This window comes from Phodopus roborovskii, unplaced genomic scaffold (genome assembly GCF_943737965.1).
Source record: "Phodopus roborovskii unplaced genomic scaffold, PHOROB, whole genome shotgun sequence".
NCBI classification, from domain to species: Eukaryota; Metazoa; Chordata; class Mammalia; order Rodentia; family Cricetidae; genus Phodopus; species Phodopus roborovskii.
In genome coordinates, this window is record NW_026125052.1 from 3626546 (window position 1) to 3643828 (window position 17283).

The 17283-nt window shown below is 41.8% G+C and overlaps 1 protein-coding gene across 1 annotated transcript in view; it reads right to left on the reverse strand.

The window, feature by feature from the left end:
• Window positions 1–385: 385 nt before the first annotated feature.
• Gdpd1 (glycerophosphodiester phosphodiesterase domain containing 1) overlaps window positions 386–17283 on the reverse strand; it is a 32794-nt gene continuing 15896 nt past the window's right edge. The window contains exons 5-10 of the mRNA XM_051187987.1: window positions 10698–10816; window positions 10029–10118; window positions 7018–7151; window positions 4916–4975; window positions 2168–2219; window positions 386–1806 (exon numbers count right to left, since the gene is read on the reverse strand). Of these exons, the coding sequence (XP_051043944.1) occupies window positions 1684–1806; window positions 2168–2219; window positions 4916–4975; window positions 7018–7151; window positions 10029–10118; window positions 10698–10816 (578 nt within the window). The 3' untranslated portion in view covers window positions 386–1683. The remainder of the gene's footprint in view (window positions 1807–2167; window positions 2220–4915; window positions 4976–7017; window positions 7152–10028; window positions 10119–10697; window positions 10817–17283) is intronic.

Consider the following 17283-nt stretch of genomic DNA (forward strand, 5'->3'; position numbering starts at 1 on the left):
TCATGCAAATATGCGGAGACATACACATGGAAACACACACATACAAAATAAATTTTAAAAAAGAGATTGAGGCAGAAGCGTCATGAGTTTAAGGCCAGTCTGGCTACAAAAATGAGACCTCAGAAATAAATAAATAAATAAATAAATAAATAAATAAATAAATAAGATTAAAATGATCTCTAAGACCTAGAATTAAAAATTATAATACAAAAAAGCAAATGTCTGCTCCAGTAGACTAGCTTGCACAAGCTGCTGTCCAAATGTCAAGTAACTTCCTAATTTATAGCTCTATTTTCCTCTATTTTGTTTATGCTAGTGAGAAATCCACGTTTGCCCATTTATTAATTACGTCATTAACTGAAAAAACACATGCAACACACTGGAATTACAAGTGTGAAAGAAAATCAAGACCCTCATTTTATTCCTGGAAAACTTTATTACAGTTTAAACAACTGGGAGGGTAGGGCCACTCTTCACAGCTGCATGTGGCAAACCCCACAAGAGACATAATTTAGGCAAAAAGACATTTATTAGTCTGTATTTATTCATCTCCCAATCTGAGATCATGGGAAATTAGTCAGAAAGGTTAGAAACAGATTTGCATGAAGTCACATGGGGAAGGAGAGGAAGTGGTGTCGAATGCTGGGTAAGTCTGTGGCCTCTAATCCTCAGCAGACTGAGTTCCTGCAGGTCAAGAGCAGGCGGCTCACACTAAAATTACCCACAATGGTGCTGCACCCCCCGCCAGCATGATCACTGCTAAGACTGCGATGTCATTCACAATGTAGATGGATGGAGGTTCAAACAGTCAACTCCAGCCCAAAAGATGAGAATCGTGTATTTCTTTAGAGGAAACATAAAAACATGACTAATTGGATCTTGTCTTAGTTTACGTTTAAAAGTCTATTTTTGAAGACATAGAAAAACATCGTCACACACCCGAAAAAGACTCCATGTAGAGTGTCCCCATTAACAACCATAACCTCGAAGTCTGTTTCAGCACACAGAGTTGATTTCTCAGTAACAGACTTTACTTGAATTTGCCTTCTATCAACAGCACATGCCTTGCTAGTTAACTATTAAACATCTACCTCTAGGTTCTTCTTCCCCTTTAACTAAAATGCACCTAGACATAACCAGACAATTCAAAAAGGCTGAAATGGCCTTCAGTAATTTTCTTCTTTTTATTAAAAAAAAGTAAAGACAGGGGAGTTCACTATGTAGCCCAGACTGACCTCGAACTCATGACCCTCTTGCCTCAGCTTCCCAAATGTTGGGATTATAGGCTCGCATCACCATGCCCAGCTCAATAATATTTTACCATAGTTGATCTTGTTCTCAGTGAAGGCTAATGCTCAATTCGGCCTCTAGTCTTTGATTTTAGATTTACAATAGTAGAATACCGCATCACATACAGCCATCTTGATCAGTGATCTACTTACATCTCATAGGCAGCTATCTTTCAGAACAAGTTACCCATGCAAACTATGCAATGTTGTTGAAAATAAATACACAGTATAGAGAAGTTTCTTCATTCCCATACAGGCTTTAAAATGAGGTAATAAAAACTTAACTGATTAAGCCTCTTTATCATCCTGGAAATCTCAGGGACACAACGGGGACACACCTCTTCTTGCATCTTTTCATGTCATGTCTCCTTTGAATAATTTCTGAGACCCTCTTCTATGCTGGAAAATTGTTTAAGAAATCTTTAAGCTTTGTTGGGTAGTCTGTCATCACTCCAGTTGCTCCCAAATCAAAGGCCCTTTTGTACTCAGGCTCTTCATTTAAAACCCAAACATAGACCTGGAAATTGGGGCACAGAAGTAGAAGAAGAGATGTTAAACAGAAAATGATTTAACATTTCTCCACTAGGGTCTCAGCACACTTACAAGGAACCTTATGAAGGTTGTCATTTTAAGAAATTATTAAGCTCTAAAAAGTTTCATTTCCTCATTAGACATTCACCATCCCTCTGCTCTGGCTTCAGCTGCTCTCCTTTACATGAGACTATAGCTGATGATTTATTACTAACGGCAAGGAAGAACACACAGACCTCATTACAGCTGTGGCACCAGTCAGAGCCCAGACGGAGTTTAAAAAAAAAACAAAAAACCCAGCACTGTGGTTTGTATCAAATGGGCGAGCGCTATTATCCTAGACTTACTTGGATGCCCCGGGCAGTGAGGTGGTCAAATAGCGCTTTCCGCATTAATAGGCTAGAGGGGGGAGAAAACAGAGCAAACTCAGGCACATTTCATCCTCGGGACTAGAATTCACCTTAGTCTTCTCTGTCAGTTCACAGAGTTTAATAATTGCTAGTTTAATCCCAATGCTTCAGCAATATAAGCAAACATCTCATGTAATAATGGCTGTTACAAATTAACTTTCTTTCTTTCCTTTTGGACAGTTTCACTATGTAGTCCTAGCTGGCTTAAACTACCTACGTAGACCAGTCTGTCCTATCTGACTTCTGATCAGCAGAGATCTAACTGCTTCTCTCTCTAAAGGCCTCCACCACCCAGCTGGATGAATCTTCCTAACTTCTGACTGCTGGCCATCTCAGCATGCTCTAGGACTGCTACTGGATGCCCACAAGACCGTTCACCTTGCAGCATCTCAGCGAAGTAGAGGCTCATCACTTCGTCTGCTGGAGCCAGGATGAGACTAAGAACAAGCTAGAAGCCCCTGTTCCAGTGCCCAACTTCCCCAGTTAAATAAGGCAGAGAGTTCAACTTAAGTTCTGTGTCATCATATTTCCATCACATGTGCTTTTGTATGTCTATTCATTGTAATTTTCTTTATGAAAAATGATTTTAGATTATAAATCGCTTAAACAAGATGGCAACTAGTCATACTGAAAATTACAAATATTCTTTTTTTTAAAGGTTTATTGTAAATTATGTCTATATGTGTGGTGTTTGTGTAGACATGTGATGTTTGTATAGACAGGTATGTGCACACATGAGAGCAGGTGTGTGTGGAGGCCAGAAGAGGGCATCAGATCCCTTGGAGCTGGACTTACAGGCAACTGTGCTAGGGCAGTCTGCACTCCTAACCACTGAGCCATCCCTTCAGCCCCTACAGATTAATCTTATTCCTATCCACTTACATGTATTACAGTGATTAAATATGAAAACCTAGCAATCACGAGCTTTAGCACCAATTAAAATGTATTCTTGAGGGGCTGGAGAGATGGCTCAGAGGTTAAGAGCGCTGACTGCTCTTCCGGAATACCTGTGTTCAATTCCCAGCACCCTCATGGCAGCTCACACCTGTCTGTCACTCCAAGATCTGACACTCTCACACAGACATATACACAGGCAAAATACCAATAAACATTAAAAAATAAATAAATTATTTTAAAAATTATCCTGAGTGAGGTAACCCAGACTCAGAAAGACAAACATGGTGTGTACTCATTCATAAGTGGATCCTAGATGTAAAGCAAAGGATAACTAGACTATAATCCACAGCTCCAGAGAAGCTAGGTAACAAGGAGGACCCTAAGAGGGACACATGGATTGCCCTGGGAAGGGGAACTAGATGAGATCTCCTGGGTAAACTGGGAGTAAGAGGGGGACAGTAAAGGGGAGGGTACGGGGGCTGAGAACATGAGGGAACAGGATGGTTGAGTTGGGGGAGGGATGGACTGGGAAAGATCTTGATAGAGGGAGCCATTATGGGGCTAGGGAGAAACCTGGTGCTAGGGAAATTCCCATGTACCCACAAGGATGACCCCAGCTAAGATTCCTAGTAGTAGTGGAGAGGATGCCTGAACTGGCCTTCCCCTGTAATGAGATTGGTAAATACCACAACTGTCATCATAGAGCCTTCATCCAGTAACTGATGAAATCAGATGCAGAGATCCACAACCAAGCATTAGGCCAAGTTCCTGGAATCCAGTCAAAGAGAGGGAGGAGGAATATTTGAGCAAGGGAGCTCAAGATCATGATGGAGAAATCTACAGAGACAGCTGAACCATGCTTATGGAATCTCATGAACTCCAGACAGACAGCTATGGCACCTGTAAGGGGCCATATTAGGCTCTCCACATACGGGAGACAGTTGTGAAGCTTGGACTATCAGAGGGGTCCCTGGCAGTAGGACCATGATATAATCCCGGTACATGAGCTAGCTTGTTGGTGCCCATTCCCTATGGTGGGATGCCATGCTCAGCCTTAATGCAGGTGGAGGGGCTTTGTCCTGCCTCAACTTAATGGGCCAAGTTTTGATGACTCCTCATGGAGCCCTTACCCTTTGGGAAGAATGGCTGGGGGAGGAGCTGCAGAGGAGGGGAGGGGAAGTGGAGGAGGGGTGGGAAAGAGAACTGTGATTGGAGTGTAAAATGCTGTTAAAATAAATAAAAAGAAAAGAAAAATGTATTCTTGAAAACTAGAAATTAAAGCAACAATAAAATATAAAGAGAATAGACTCCTGTGACACACAGAGAAGACAAAAACTATTTCTCCAAGACTCTTGGACATCAGACATCAGGACCTCCTAGGCAGGAGGTCAAGTTTTGGTGCAAATATTTCCAAGAAACGTCCTGGCAGACAATACCCACTTTCACACACCCTGTATTGCTACACACTTCTTTTCACCATGCTGAACTGTGGGTTTGTGGAAATAGCAAGGAAGTGGAAAGGGACCGCTAGTTTTTGCAACCTTGCTAGTAACTAGCTATATAACCTGGAGTAAACCATGTAAGTGAATGGACAGACGAAAACTGAAGAGATAGGAATTATGAGCTCATTTAAGTTGTAAGAGCTTGCTACTAATAAGCCTGAGCAGTAGGGCGAACAGTTTATAATTAATATAAGCCTCTATGTGATTATTAGGACTGAATGGCTTCAGGACAGGGCAGGACAGGAAAATCTGTCTCTATAGCCACAGTATTAAGTACAATACTTACATATCAGAAAGCCAGATGAGAAATTTGTGACCTTTGGACATAGTGTGTGGTTCTTTTAGCCTAGGAAAATAAAAGAAGTATGAATCAGAACACAGGAATGTATCAGTGTGATAGAAGAAAACAAAATCAAACTAAAAATGGTGCCTGCAGATAGGACGGGAGACAGAGGCAGGAGGATTATTGCGAGTTCCTATTCAGTCTGGTCTTAGTGAGTTCCAGGACAGAGAGAAAGAACTACACAGTGAGACCCTGTCTCAAAAATAAACAAACAACCTAAATAAATAATTAAGTTTAAAAATACTTGTCAAAGGACAAAAAGAACAGAAATTTGGTCCTGTCTCCATTGGCCTTAAACTAGCTTTTACTAACACTATACAAAACTAGAGAAAAATTAATTTCCCAGATACCTGGTGCCCTGGGCTTATCATATTTTATCTTTTCTTTTGATATATTCTTTTTCTTCTGCACCATCTGTTAAAAATGTATTATCTCCCATATTGGCAGATTTAATAACACAACCAGAGTATGGGAGATGGCTCAATGGTTAGGAGCATTGGCCAGGCTCACAGGGACCCAGGTTTGGTTCCTGGAACCCATATGTCAGCTCACAACTGTCAGTAGTAACTCCAGTTCCAGATCTGATAGCCTCTTCGGCCTGCACAGGGGCCAGGCACACATATGGACATCCATACAGGTAGACTAGCCATACATGAAGAAATTAAAAAGAATATATATATATATGAGTTACTTTTGCTGTTGTTTTTCATTTTGATTTGGTTTGCCAACATGGCACTAAAGCCCCACCCTGAATGCCTTCTTCCAGTCTCTTTAGTTATGATTTTTGCTTTTGCCATCTTCCAGTTTCTGAGATCTGGGCTGCGCAGCCACCTGCCAGGAAATCTCTGCCACCCCACCCCACTCCACCCCACCTTGCCACGCCACGCCACACCACGCCACGCTACCCCACACCAACACCACACCACACCACACCACACCAAGGCTTCTTGGCTGTGTTCTGAATTTGTCAAACAGGTTTTTCATGTTCCTCAGTTCTTCATTTCCTGTTTCTTTTCTAATTTCTTCTGCTTATATGGTTGCTCCCCCCCAGCCATCCCCGACCTCTGCCTCCTTCTCTTTCCCAATCTCTCTGTTGTTTTAAGAAATGTTCATGGAGACTTTTTAACAGATATAATTGAGAGCTGATAAAATGAAAAAGTTTATCACTAAGAATCTCAACAGTGATAATGGGAACTAATCATAAGAATACAGAAAATGAGCCATCGAGATGGCTCAGTGAAGTGCTTATTACCAAGTCTGATGGCCCACATGGTAGAAGGAGAGAACAGATGGCTGATGGCTGCCCTCTGACCTCCACAAGTGTGCAGTACACACTTACAGTACACACATGCACACACACAGCACGTACATGTAATAAAAACTTGGTCGGGGATTATGGGGTTGAGGGGGTGGCTCAGACAGTATCATCCTTATGCATGCACGGCGCCCTGAGCCTGACCCCCCCCACACACACCTGTGCTAAAAAATAAACTGGACATGGTGATGTACCCTTTGTAATCCTACTGCAGGGAAGGCAGCATGCCTGCCAGCTAGCCTAGAATAATTAGTGAGCCCCAGGTCCCGGTCAGAGGTCCTGTCTCAGTAATAAGGTAGGTAGACAGCTCAGAGGAGAAACAGTGCCAGAAGTTAACCTCCCCCCCACAACACACACACAAAAAATAAGATCTAATTATATGTAAGAAGCTTTTGAAACTATAATTCATTTTTCTGTGTTTTTGTGGGAGAGCTAGCAAAAGCTCAACCACTAAAATATATCCTAAGTCCCACTAAGTCATCTAATCACCTCCTAGGGACCCTACCACCATTCAACACAAATGAGAGCAAGCCCAAGTTTAGTGGGGATAAATAAGCCACATGTGAACTACAGCCAAGGCCCGGGTTAGAGCTGGGAGAACCCACCCACGCCCAGCTCCAAAGCCTGCACTTGCTCCCCACCCCTGAGTCAAACCACAGTGATGGGGATGGCTCTAAGCCATTCCTTGAGCGATCAGTATCGGTAACTGGTAGAAAGCATAAGGACTTACTTCAGTATGATAGAAGGCATTGGGATTTCAAAGAACTGTTCTCGAATGGGCACAAAGGGCAAGAGGCCGGTGAAGAAAAGACCAAGGATGAGTAGGACACGCTGTAGGCTGAAGAGTATTGGGATATCCGAATTCTAAAACATAAACAACATCTTACGTTACTTTAAAAAGCAGGACCATTTTACAGACTTCAGAATATATTTCCCAGACTATATATTGACAGCTCTTGCAAACATTCTCTGAATTATGAACATTCATTACAATAACAACTCAGAAATAGCTAGTCCATAATCAGGCGATTTTGTAACACGTTGGTTATAGTATGAACAACTACAGACTAGGAGAAACCCACCAAAACAGCAGCAAAAGAGATGATACACAAAATATCTGGTAATCTGACTCCTGCTAAAAATAGCTCATCAGGCAGTAGTGGCACACACCTTTAATCCCAACATGTAGGACACAGAGGTAGGTGGATCTTTGTGAGTTCCAGGCCAGCCTGGTCTATTGACAGCCAGAGGTACATAGTCAAACCATGTCTCAAAAAATAAAAACCAAAACAAATGAAATAGCACCTAGAGTGCACACACACATCAGTATGTAACCGCGATATCAGTACTATTGCAAATACGTCTCTGTTCTGGTCTGTTGTGGATCAAATACAGAACATAGAGTGTGACAGCACACACCTACACACCCAGCACATGGGAGACTGAAGTAAAGGGATGTGTTTGAGGCCAGCCTGGGCTACATAATGAGACCCAGTTGTAAAATGAATGAATGAATAGAATTTTGTAAGTTAGAGCAAGAATCTAACTCTTACTCAGAAATAATTATAGACTCACAGAAAGTTATAAAGATAGTACAGTGTGATATGTGCTTGACATGGCCTTGAGTTTACTCTGTAGCCCAGGTCTACCTTGACCTTCTGATCCTCCTCCCTCAGCCTCTAGAATAGGTGGGATTACAGGCCTGCATGGCAAGCCTGGTTTAAGGCTGAGTTTTTAGCTTTTCTTACAGTAATTTTTTTTTTTCCCTTTGGGAGATGGTCTCTCTATGTAGACCAGGCTGACCTCAAACTCAGATATCTGCCTGCCTCTGCCTCTTGAGCACTGAGATTGAAGGTGTATGTCACCATGCCTAGCTTTATTTTTAATTTATTCTTGTGCATATACATGTTTATGCACGTGGGTGTTCACGCCACGGTTTGCAAGTGGCAATCAGAGGGCAACTCTGTGGCGGCAGCTTCCTCCTTCCACCTTTGCATGGGTTTGGGTATAAATGATGACTAGTATGAAACTGCTGGTTTAGTTTTATTTAAAACAAACCCTCTCCAACGGCTGAAGAAAGTAGCGGGACATTCCCCCACCAGCGACTGAAGACAGACCTGGCTCCCTGGCATTTGTACAACCATTACCTTGAAAAGTTGTGTGATGATGTAAAAATGTTAGCAGGTCAAGAGGCCTCCAATACATTCTCTCCCTGTGGTAACGCCTTAAAGTATCATTAGACAATGGCCAGCTATGTGGGGGGAAAAAGTTCTCCTTTTAAGTTCTTAAGACCTGAAGCTATGTGGCCAAGGAATGAGCGCTGTGGTCTGCTTTTGTTCACATGCTACCTCTGGCCCTCACACCCTGCAGTATATGAAGAACACCTACTCGCCTTGGTGGGGCCTCAGCTGTACTCTGAGTAAAAACCCTGAATGTTTTTGTTTTTTTTTCTGCTCAGAAGGAAGAATTGTTCTAAAAGAGTTCTTTGTATCTGTCTTAGAATTTCTATTTGTGTCATATTTCCCCCTACACTTTGATATCATTTGTGTCCTGAAAAAAAGGACCCTGGGGGGCTTATTATGATATAACGCAGTGGCAGTGTGGTATGAACCAGCAAAGGTGACAGGCTTGGTTGAATCCCGGGAACCACAAGTAAATAAATTAATTGTATAAATTAAAATAAAAAGGAATCTTCAGTTCTTAAGACTTTTTTTTGGGGGGGGGCTGTATTTGAATTCCAAGTTCTATAAGCTCATTAAAGTTGCTGGAGGAAATGTGGGAAGTCATTTCAAAAACAAAGCAAATTATACAGATACATTCCCAACCACAAGGAAATTTTCAAAGGGTGAATATCCTGGTGAATGTACCTTGCAACACTCATCACCTTGACTTGAGTTATGTGTGGGAGAGCAAAAACAACTTGGAAAACAAAATAATTTTGAAATTACCCACACAGAAATTTAATGTGCCAATACAATAGACATTACAACCCAAAGATTATCTTTCATGTATAATGCATACAACATTGACGGACAAATCTTAGCAGCATGTGATACAGTTCAGCGAACCAGTCTGATCACAACTGAGACTCCCCATAGGTAGACAGACAGACAGAATGATAGGAAACAGAGGGACCACAGATAGGTAACAAACCTGTCCATTTCCACGATGGAAATTTCCTCAGCCTCCTGACTTGAGACAAAAGCCTGGCAGCCTTTGTCACCCACCAGCAGATGGACTAGCTCAAAAAATTCAAGGCCTGACTGGGACATGTCTCACAACAGTTTGGGCTCAATCAACCATCCTATCTGTCTTCAAACTGACCAACCCTAAAGTAGGGGCCCGCCTCCACGGAGGCTTTAAAACCCCCGAGCCTGGAGAAGAAGACACTGGATCTTCAGCTTGTCAGCCCCCCCCCACCTTGACTTTGCAGAGGGGTCTTTTTCTCTGCACATCTGCCTCCACACCTTTCTTTAACTGCTGAGTCTGTCTCGTTCCCTGGCACTTAGGTATTTTCTGGTTTTTAATTCTCTAATCGGCAGAGAAAATGGACCCAATCAAGACCCCTAGACCGTCTCACAACAAATTTAAGCTGCTAGACTCAGTCTGTCATCTCTACGAGCAACTTCTGTCTCATTCCTTCCTTTTACACATGAGATAAACGAGTGGGTTCTGCAAATTCCTGCTATAGTGAGTCACACAAGCACAGAGCCAGCATCCCGGGCCGGTTCTGAAGCTTACCTCTTTGTAACATTTTTCTACAATTTCAGAGCTGGCATTGCCCCACACGGTTAGGTGCTCTCTCTTATACTGCTTCACCAATTCTGAGACCTACGTGTGAAAATCCAAAATTTTATGCATATGCCTATGTGTAAATCCACCTGTATTGTTTTACTTTGAAAATGGGTTACAGTCAATTATCTGCCAGTTAGATAGTATAAAATTGTGCAAAAACTGGTAAGTTGAGATTATTTTACGAAATGCAAGATTATTTACATTTGCTACTCTAAAATGTATTAGACCATGACTACTGAGTAATTTGACATAAAATTAGAATCTGACTACTTAGTAACCAACCACAAATGAAACAACTTAAAACTGGAGGTCAATTATAGCAATATCAGGATGACTGGAGCCTAAGAGAGCTCACTTTTATCCAGTGCCAGGATAGGCCAACACACTCTGGAAATAGGACATAGGAACGTTTTCTACGGTGACCTTCATGGGGCATTACTTTAAACAATGCTGAGTCCCAGCATACTGGTTTCCTTGATCGCTATCAGTCTCTCACCTATTCCAACCTTACTTAGTTTTTGAAATCAAACAATGCTGATCCCCAGAATATGGCATTTCCTCGAATACTATCAACCTGTCACCTACCCTGACCTCACCCAGGCAATGACCCGGTACCTTTTGAATCAGCACATCGTTGTTGACTTTGATGTCGATGTTGATGGGGGTCTCAGGAAAGGCCTCAAACACTTCCTTCAGCAACGGAATTCGGTTATCTTTTCCTTCACACTTGGATGCTGAGGAAAATGAGAATTTTTAAAAATGGTAACTTCCATTCTTAAAGGATCAACTCTTACTTCTTTAATGGCTGAAATTCATAGTACATGTGCGTTATGGCACAATGACAAAATGAGGCCAAGTAGAAAGGAAAGTTACGTGAGATGCAATAACTCAGACACGCCATCATGAGTGCTCTTTCCCTGTGAATTCCTTGATGAAGTTACAGTAGTATGCCCTTTGGTGTTTAGCCTGTTATTTTTATGTCCATAAAAAATTTTTATGTTATACATTTATCATTTTGATTTCAAGTTATCTTATTTCTATTATTATTTTTTCAAGACAGGGTTTCTCTGTTAGTCCTGTCTGTCCCTGGAACTCACTCTGTAGACCAGGCTGGCTTTGAACTCTCAGAGATCTGCCTGCCTCTGCCTCCAGTGCTGGGATTAAAGGTATATGCTGTCATGCCCAGCTGTGATTTCAATTTCAATTTATCTAGAGTCACATGAATATTGTAAGAAATAATACTCAGAGCTATGCATTCTTTGCCCAGATTTTCCAATGGCAACATCTTGAAAAAACATATACCATATCACACCCAAAATACTGAGATTGGTACAACCCATTGATACTATTTTCTCACTGGCTACTTTCTTGACTTTTGTTTTTATGCTGCTTGGGATAAATCCAGGGTATCACACACTATAGGTGGCATTCTACCACTGAGCTACATAAACTCTATTGGCTTTTAAATTTTTCTTTGGCTTTGGTTTTTGAACAGTATCTCATTTAACCCACCCCGCTTCACTACACAGGGATAGCAGACCTTGAATGACCGATCCTCCTGTCTGTCCTCCTAAGGGTTAGGATTACACACAACCTGACCTCACTCAGGCAGCCATTTATATTATGAAGCTGTTTATAGGTTTTAAAATGCTCCACTGAGTAGCTATACAATTCTCTATGTAGACCAGACTGACCTCAAACTCAAGAGATCTGTCTATTTCTGGTTCCCTAGTACTGGGATTAAAGATGTGTGCTATCATGCCCAGCTAATTATTTTAATTTAACCATTCATTAGCTGAGACTGTTTTGTCATGAGATTATCATCAGTAGAAGTCCAAGGCTTTATCCATTGCACCACAGAGCCACATTTGCTATGAGATTATCACTGAGGTTTTCAGAGACATGAGAATATTTTTCAGGCAAAACAAGTACACTAATCCAATAACTTGTTAAATTATTTAAAAGTACATTTTTAAATAAATGGAGATGGAGAGATGGCTAGCAATTAAGAGCACACATTGCTTCTCCCAAAGGACTAGAATTCAGTTCCTGGTACCTACATTGGGTGACTTACACTACCTGTAACTTCAACCCCACTATGGGTGAGTGGTGCTCACAGGTCCCAGCACCAACCCCTTGCCCTGAGTCTGCAGTGGGTCCCTTTTGTACTTTGTCCCCTTCAAGTAGCCACCCCCTACCATCCCAGGCACTCTTGGGAGCAGGTGTGGGGGCTACCCCTTCCCTGTGTTTTTATTCCTGAGAGGCACATACTAAAGTAGCTTTGTAACTGTTTCTTAAATTATTTTTAGATGTATATTCTATATGTGTGTTTTTCCTGCATATGTATGTGCTCAGCACACATGTCCAGTGCCCTAGGAGGTCATAGGCTACTTGATCTTCTGAAACTGGAGTTACAGATAGTTGTAAGCCACCATATGGAACTCTGGTCTTCTTCAAGGGCACCAAGCACCCAGAACAACCGAGCCATCTCTTCAGCCCCTCAGTTGTGCTAGACATATCTCAAATTCAACAAACACGTGTGTGTCTATTGGCTATCTCAAATCATAACATAGAAATACAGAATGTTCCAGTCACTGCAGAAGATTTGGACAGTGATATTCTAGTTTGGTAAAATAACTGTTCTAAGTATAGAAAACTCACATTCAAATGAATTGCTATCATATCTGAGTAAGATATACTCAAGGGACACAGAAAATGGTCCAACAGATAAAACTAACTTTAGACAAACAAATGATACATAGAGCTGGACATCAAGAACATCCCAGCACTCAGGAGACTGATGGAGGACGATCTTGTTTCAAATCAGTCTGGGCTCTACAGAGAAACCAACAAGCAAGGAGCCGGTGAGATGGCCCAGCAGGGTTTAAAAACTTGGCTGATTGCTCGCTATGTAGACAAGGTTCAGAGACCACCTACCTCTTCCTGGCCCAAACTTTCAATATTCTAAAATCAAGTATGAGTCAAATGCAATATAAATAAAAGGGTTTTATTATTGTTGTATGGGGTTTTGTTTGTTTGTTTTTCTTGAGCTTGGTGGCCCGACCCTTTAATCCCAGCACCAAGGAGACAGCTGCAGGTGGATCTCCATGAGTTTGAAGTCAGCCTTGACAACACAGTAAGACCTCTTGTAATAGTGGTGCAAGCCTTATTAGTGCCAGCACTTGGGAGGCAGAGGCAGGTGGATCTCCATGAGTTTGCCTTGTCTACAGTTCCAGGAACAGTCAAGGCTACACAGAGAAACCCTGTCTTGAAAAAAAAAAAATCTTTACAGTTGTCTGAAACTGGAGTAACTGCCATTATTTTTTGACAAGTCAGGGGACTGCTCAGAGGAAGAGGACAGTCTATTTGAGCACTGGCCAGGTAAAGTGGAAACAGTGTCAAGTTCTAGCTCAGTCATTTACTTGTTACATGACCTTGATATCAAGTTAATCTCCTCTGTGACTTTAGTTTCCTTCTCTATAAGGGAGAAGTTTAGAGGTCTCTCCACATTCACAACCTTAAGACTTTATGAGGATATGAGGAGACAGAAAACCAGAAACAAAACGAAAGGTTCTTTTTTTTTTTTTTTTCTTTCAGAACAGGGTCTCATGTAAATCAGGTTGGCCTCCAACTCACTAGGTACCCAAGGATAACCCTGAACTTGTGGTCTTCCTGCCTCCCTCTCCCAGGGCTGGAATGATAAGCCTGTATCCTGTTTTTTGTTTTTGTTTTTTTATGTGTTGGGGGTGGTTTTTCCAGACAGGGTTACTCTGTATTGTTTTGGAACCTGATAGGAGATGTCATTCTGTAAATATATTTCTTGTATTGGTTAATGCATAAAGCACTGTTGGCCAATAGGAAAGCAAGACAGGTGGGACTAGGAGACAAGGAGAATGCAGGAAGTAGTAGGAGGAGTCAGCATGTAGAGACTTGAAAAAACAGAGGCCCGGGTCCTCTCTCCTGTAAGAAGAGACCACGTGGAAATACTTAATAGATTAATAGAAATGGGTTAATATTTAAGACAGAGCTAGCTGATAAAAAACTAGTAACTGGCCAACAGCTTTATATCAAATACAGCGTCTTAGTGCATTATTTGTGGCTGGCTTGGCGGTGGAACCAGACCGGCAGGAAAAAACTACTCCTAACAGGAACTTATCCTGGAACTAGCTCTGTAGACCAGGCTGGCCTCAAACTCACAGAGATCCACCTGCCTCTGCCTCCTGAGTGCTGGGACTAAAGGCATGTGCCACCAACACCCAGCTAAAAGCCTATATCCTTACTTTGAATTTACTCAGTGCTGGGCAAGCGCTCTACAAGCTGAGTGAAATTCTTAGTTCCAAAGGGTTTTTTGTTTTGTTTTGTTTTTGTCTTTAAAAGGATCTTTTAAGGCATGTGGAGACTTGCCAGGTGTGATGTTGCACATCTGTAATTCCAGCACTCCAGAGGCAGAGGCTGGTGAAACTCTGTGAATATGCAAACAGCCTGGTCTACATAGTGAGTTCCAGGCCAGATGATGATGACGACGATAATAATAATAGTGATAATAAGTTCCCATTATTGGCTGTGCTCTATAGCAAAGAATAGTGAAAACATTCAAATTCTATTTTCAGCATTTAAGACTGAACAGAGCTGCTGGGCTTGATGGCCCATCATGGTCTACAGAGCAAGTTCCTGGACAGCCAGAGCTGTTACACAGAGAAACCCTGTCTTGAACACACACACACACACACACACACACACACACACACACACACACCAAATATACTTAGATGAAGACAAACCCAACATACATTATCTTGAAGTATGCCTTACAAACAGAAGACTCTCATTTTTATTTATTATTTTTTATTCTATTTTAATTTATCTGTATGCCTGTGTGTTTGTGTGCACATGTGTGCTTTTTGTGGGTACTGGAGGAGCCCAGAAGAGGCATCAAATCCCCTGAAGCTAGAGGTAGGCAGTTGTGAGCAAACCAATGTGGGTGTTGGAACCCAAACTCAGTTCCTCTTGGAGGAGCAACAATCACTCTTAACCAGTAAGGTATCTTTCTAGACCTTTATTTTTATTTTTCAAAACAAGGTGGCTCTAGCTGGCCTAGAACTCACAGAGATCTCCCTGCCTCAGCTTCCCAAGTGCTGGGGTACTTTACCACATTCAGTGACTTTTAATTTTTTTCCCTGACTTTTATTTACCTTTCTTTTCTCCCCTGAGCCTACCCTGCCTTTGGTGTTTAATTTAAAGAATATTTTAAAATTTAAAGTTATGCACATGTGTGAGTCCCTGAGTGTGTGTTTGTTGCATTTGTGCAGCTTTGGAAGTCAGAAGAGGGCATCATATCCTCTGGAATTGGTGTTGTAAGCAACTATGTGGGTACTGGGAACTGAACCCAGGTTCTCTGCAAGAGCTTCAAGAGCTCTTAACTGCTGAAGCCATCTCTCCAGCCCCACCCTTTGCTGAAGTTGAGAAAAAGTCTCGCTTTGTACTCTAATCTGGCTTTGTAATTGTGGTGATCCTCCTGACTCAACCTTCAGTGCTGAGATTACAGGTATGAACCACCACACCAGGCTTTCAACTCTAGTCCAACAAGTAATTACCACTGAGCTATATCCCTAGCCTGATACTGCCTAATTGAAAATCTATCTCATGTGGTATGCACAGTATTTTAAAAATGGATATGAATAAAACCCTTGGGGCCTGTGAGATGGCTCAGAGGGTAGAGGTGTCTGCCACCAAGCCTTATGGCCTGAGTCCAATACCTACACAATGAAAGGAGAAGAGAAAGTCAACTCTCACAGGTTGTATTCAGATCTCAGAATTTACACACATAAACACACACACACTAATTAATGAGATTTTAAAATCTCACAATAACAGAGTGACTGGAAGTCTATAGATCACAGACAATATCTTCAAATGACATAACAGACAAGGAGTTAATATTCATAGTGTAAAGGGACTCAAAAGCTGGGCCTGGTGGAGCAGAGGAAAGGAAGATCTTCAGTTTGAGGCCAGCTTTGGCTACACAGTGAATCCCAAGTCAGCCTGGGCTATAAAGCAAGAGTGTCTCTGTGGGCTGGTTGTAGGGCCCTGCATGGACCCCCGAAGCACCTTGAGTAAGCCTGAAGCTGTGGGCTGGAACTCCTTGCCCCAAAGCTGTTATTGGTACTATTCCTATTTTCATAACACACACCTCATGACAACACACACCTTGTAGGGAGGAGCTAAGCCTAAAAATCCTGTTATTTTCCACTGTGCTGTAAGTCAGTATTTAAGCCCGTTTCTTCCCTTCAATAAATGGCATTCGGCATATGGCATTCCGACATTGCCCTTGAACGAATGACCCGCTGTCTTGTCTCTTTATTTCAATCTCTAGGCCTTCGCTGGATTTGTGGAACAGATCGTAGCGTGGGTGGAGGACCCACGGTGATTGGGAAAGAATCACCTAAGAGATCACCCTCAGAGGCCAGCCGGCAAAGTAATTGAATGAGGGTGTATTCAAGGATGGATGCCAGTAACTCTAAGGAAATGCTCAGTGGGCAATTAGTGGCCCTATTGAAAAGACAGGGCACCAGAATTAAAACAGACAGCTAAAGAATTCATTGCCATAAAGTAAAAGAAAAAATGGCAGAAATGATTAGGACTTTTGAGGAAGTACAAGATTTAGAATCTGAAATCAGAGAACAAGAGGGATCTCAACTAGGAGATGGTAGTCCTACTGTAACTAATGATGAAAAAGATACTTTGAAAGCAGATTTTGAACAATAAAAACAAAGAATTTCTGAAACTTATGATCGCAAATGCCATATATGTATATATGTTCTGTATGTATGGTGTGGCCACACAAATGTGTGTATGAAGTGTGATTATGAATGTGTGAATCCTAACTAAAGGTACTATTTGAGTTGCTTGGGATATAGTAAAAAAAAGACATCAGGTCAGTGTCTTAATTGGAAGGGTTGGCAATTTGTGCCTCCCACAGCTGGCCTCCAAAGCAGATCGGCGGGAAATGACCAAAGCCAGTATAGCTTAAGAGCCAAAAGAATCTATATGGATGATTCCATAGCCTTTAGCAGAGGAGTGGGTACTGCTGTAACTCCAGAATGTGGTACTCAGTGGATTAACAATCAGGTGATTTGGCTGAAGCCTTAGCCACCCAAAACACCTTGATTATCTAGTACAAATTAGCATTTTAAAACTAAAT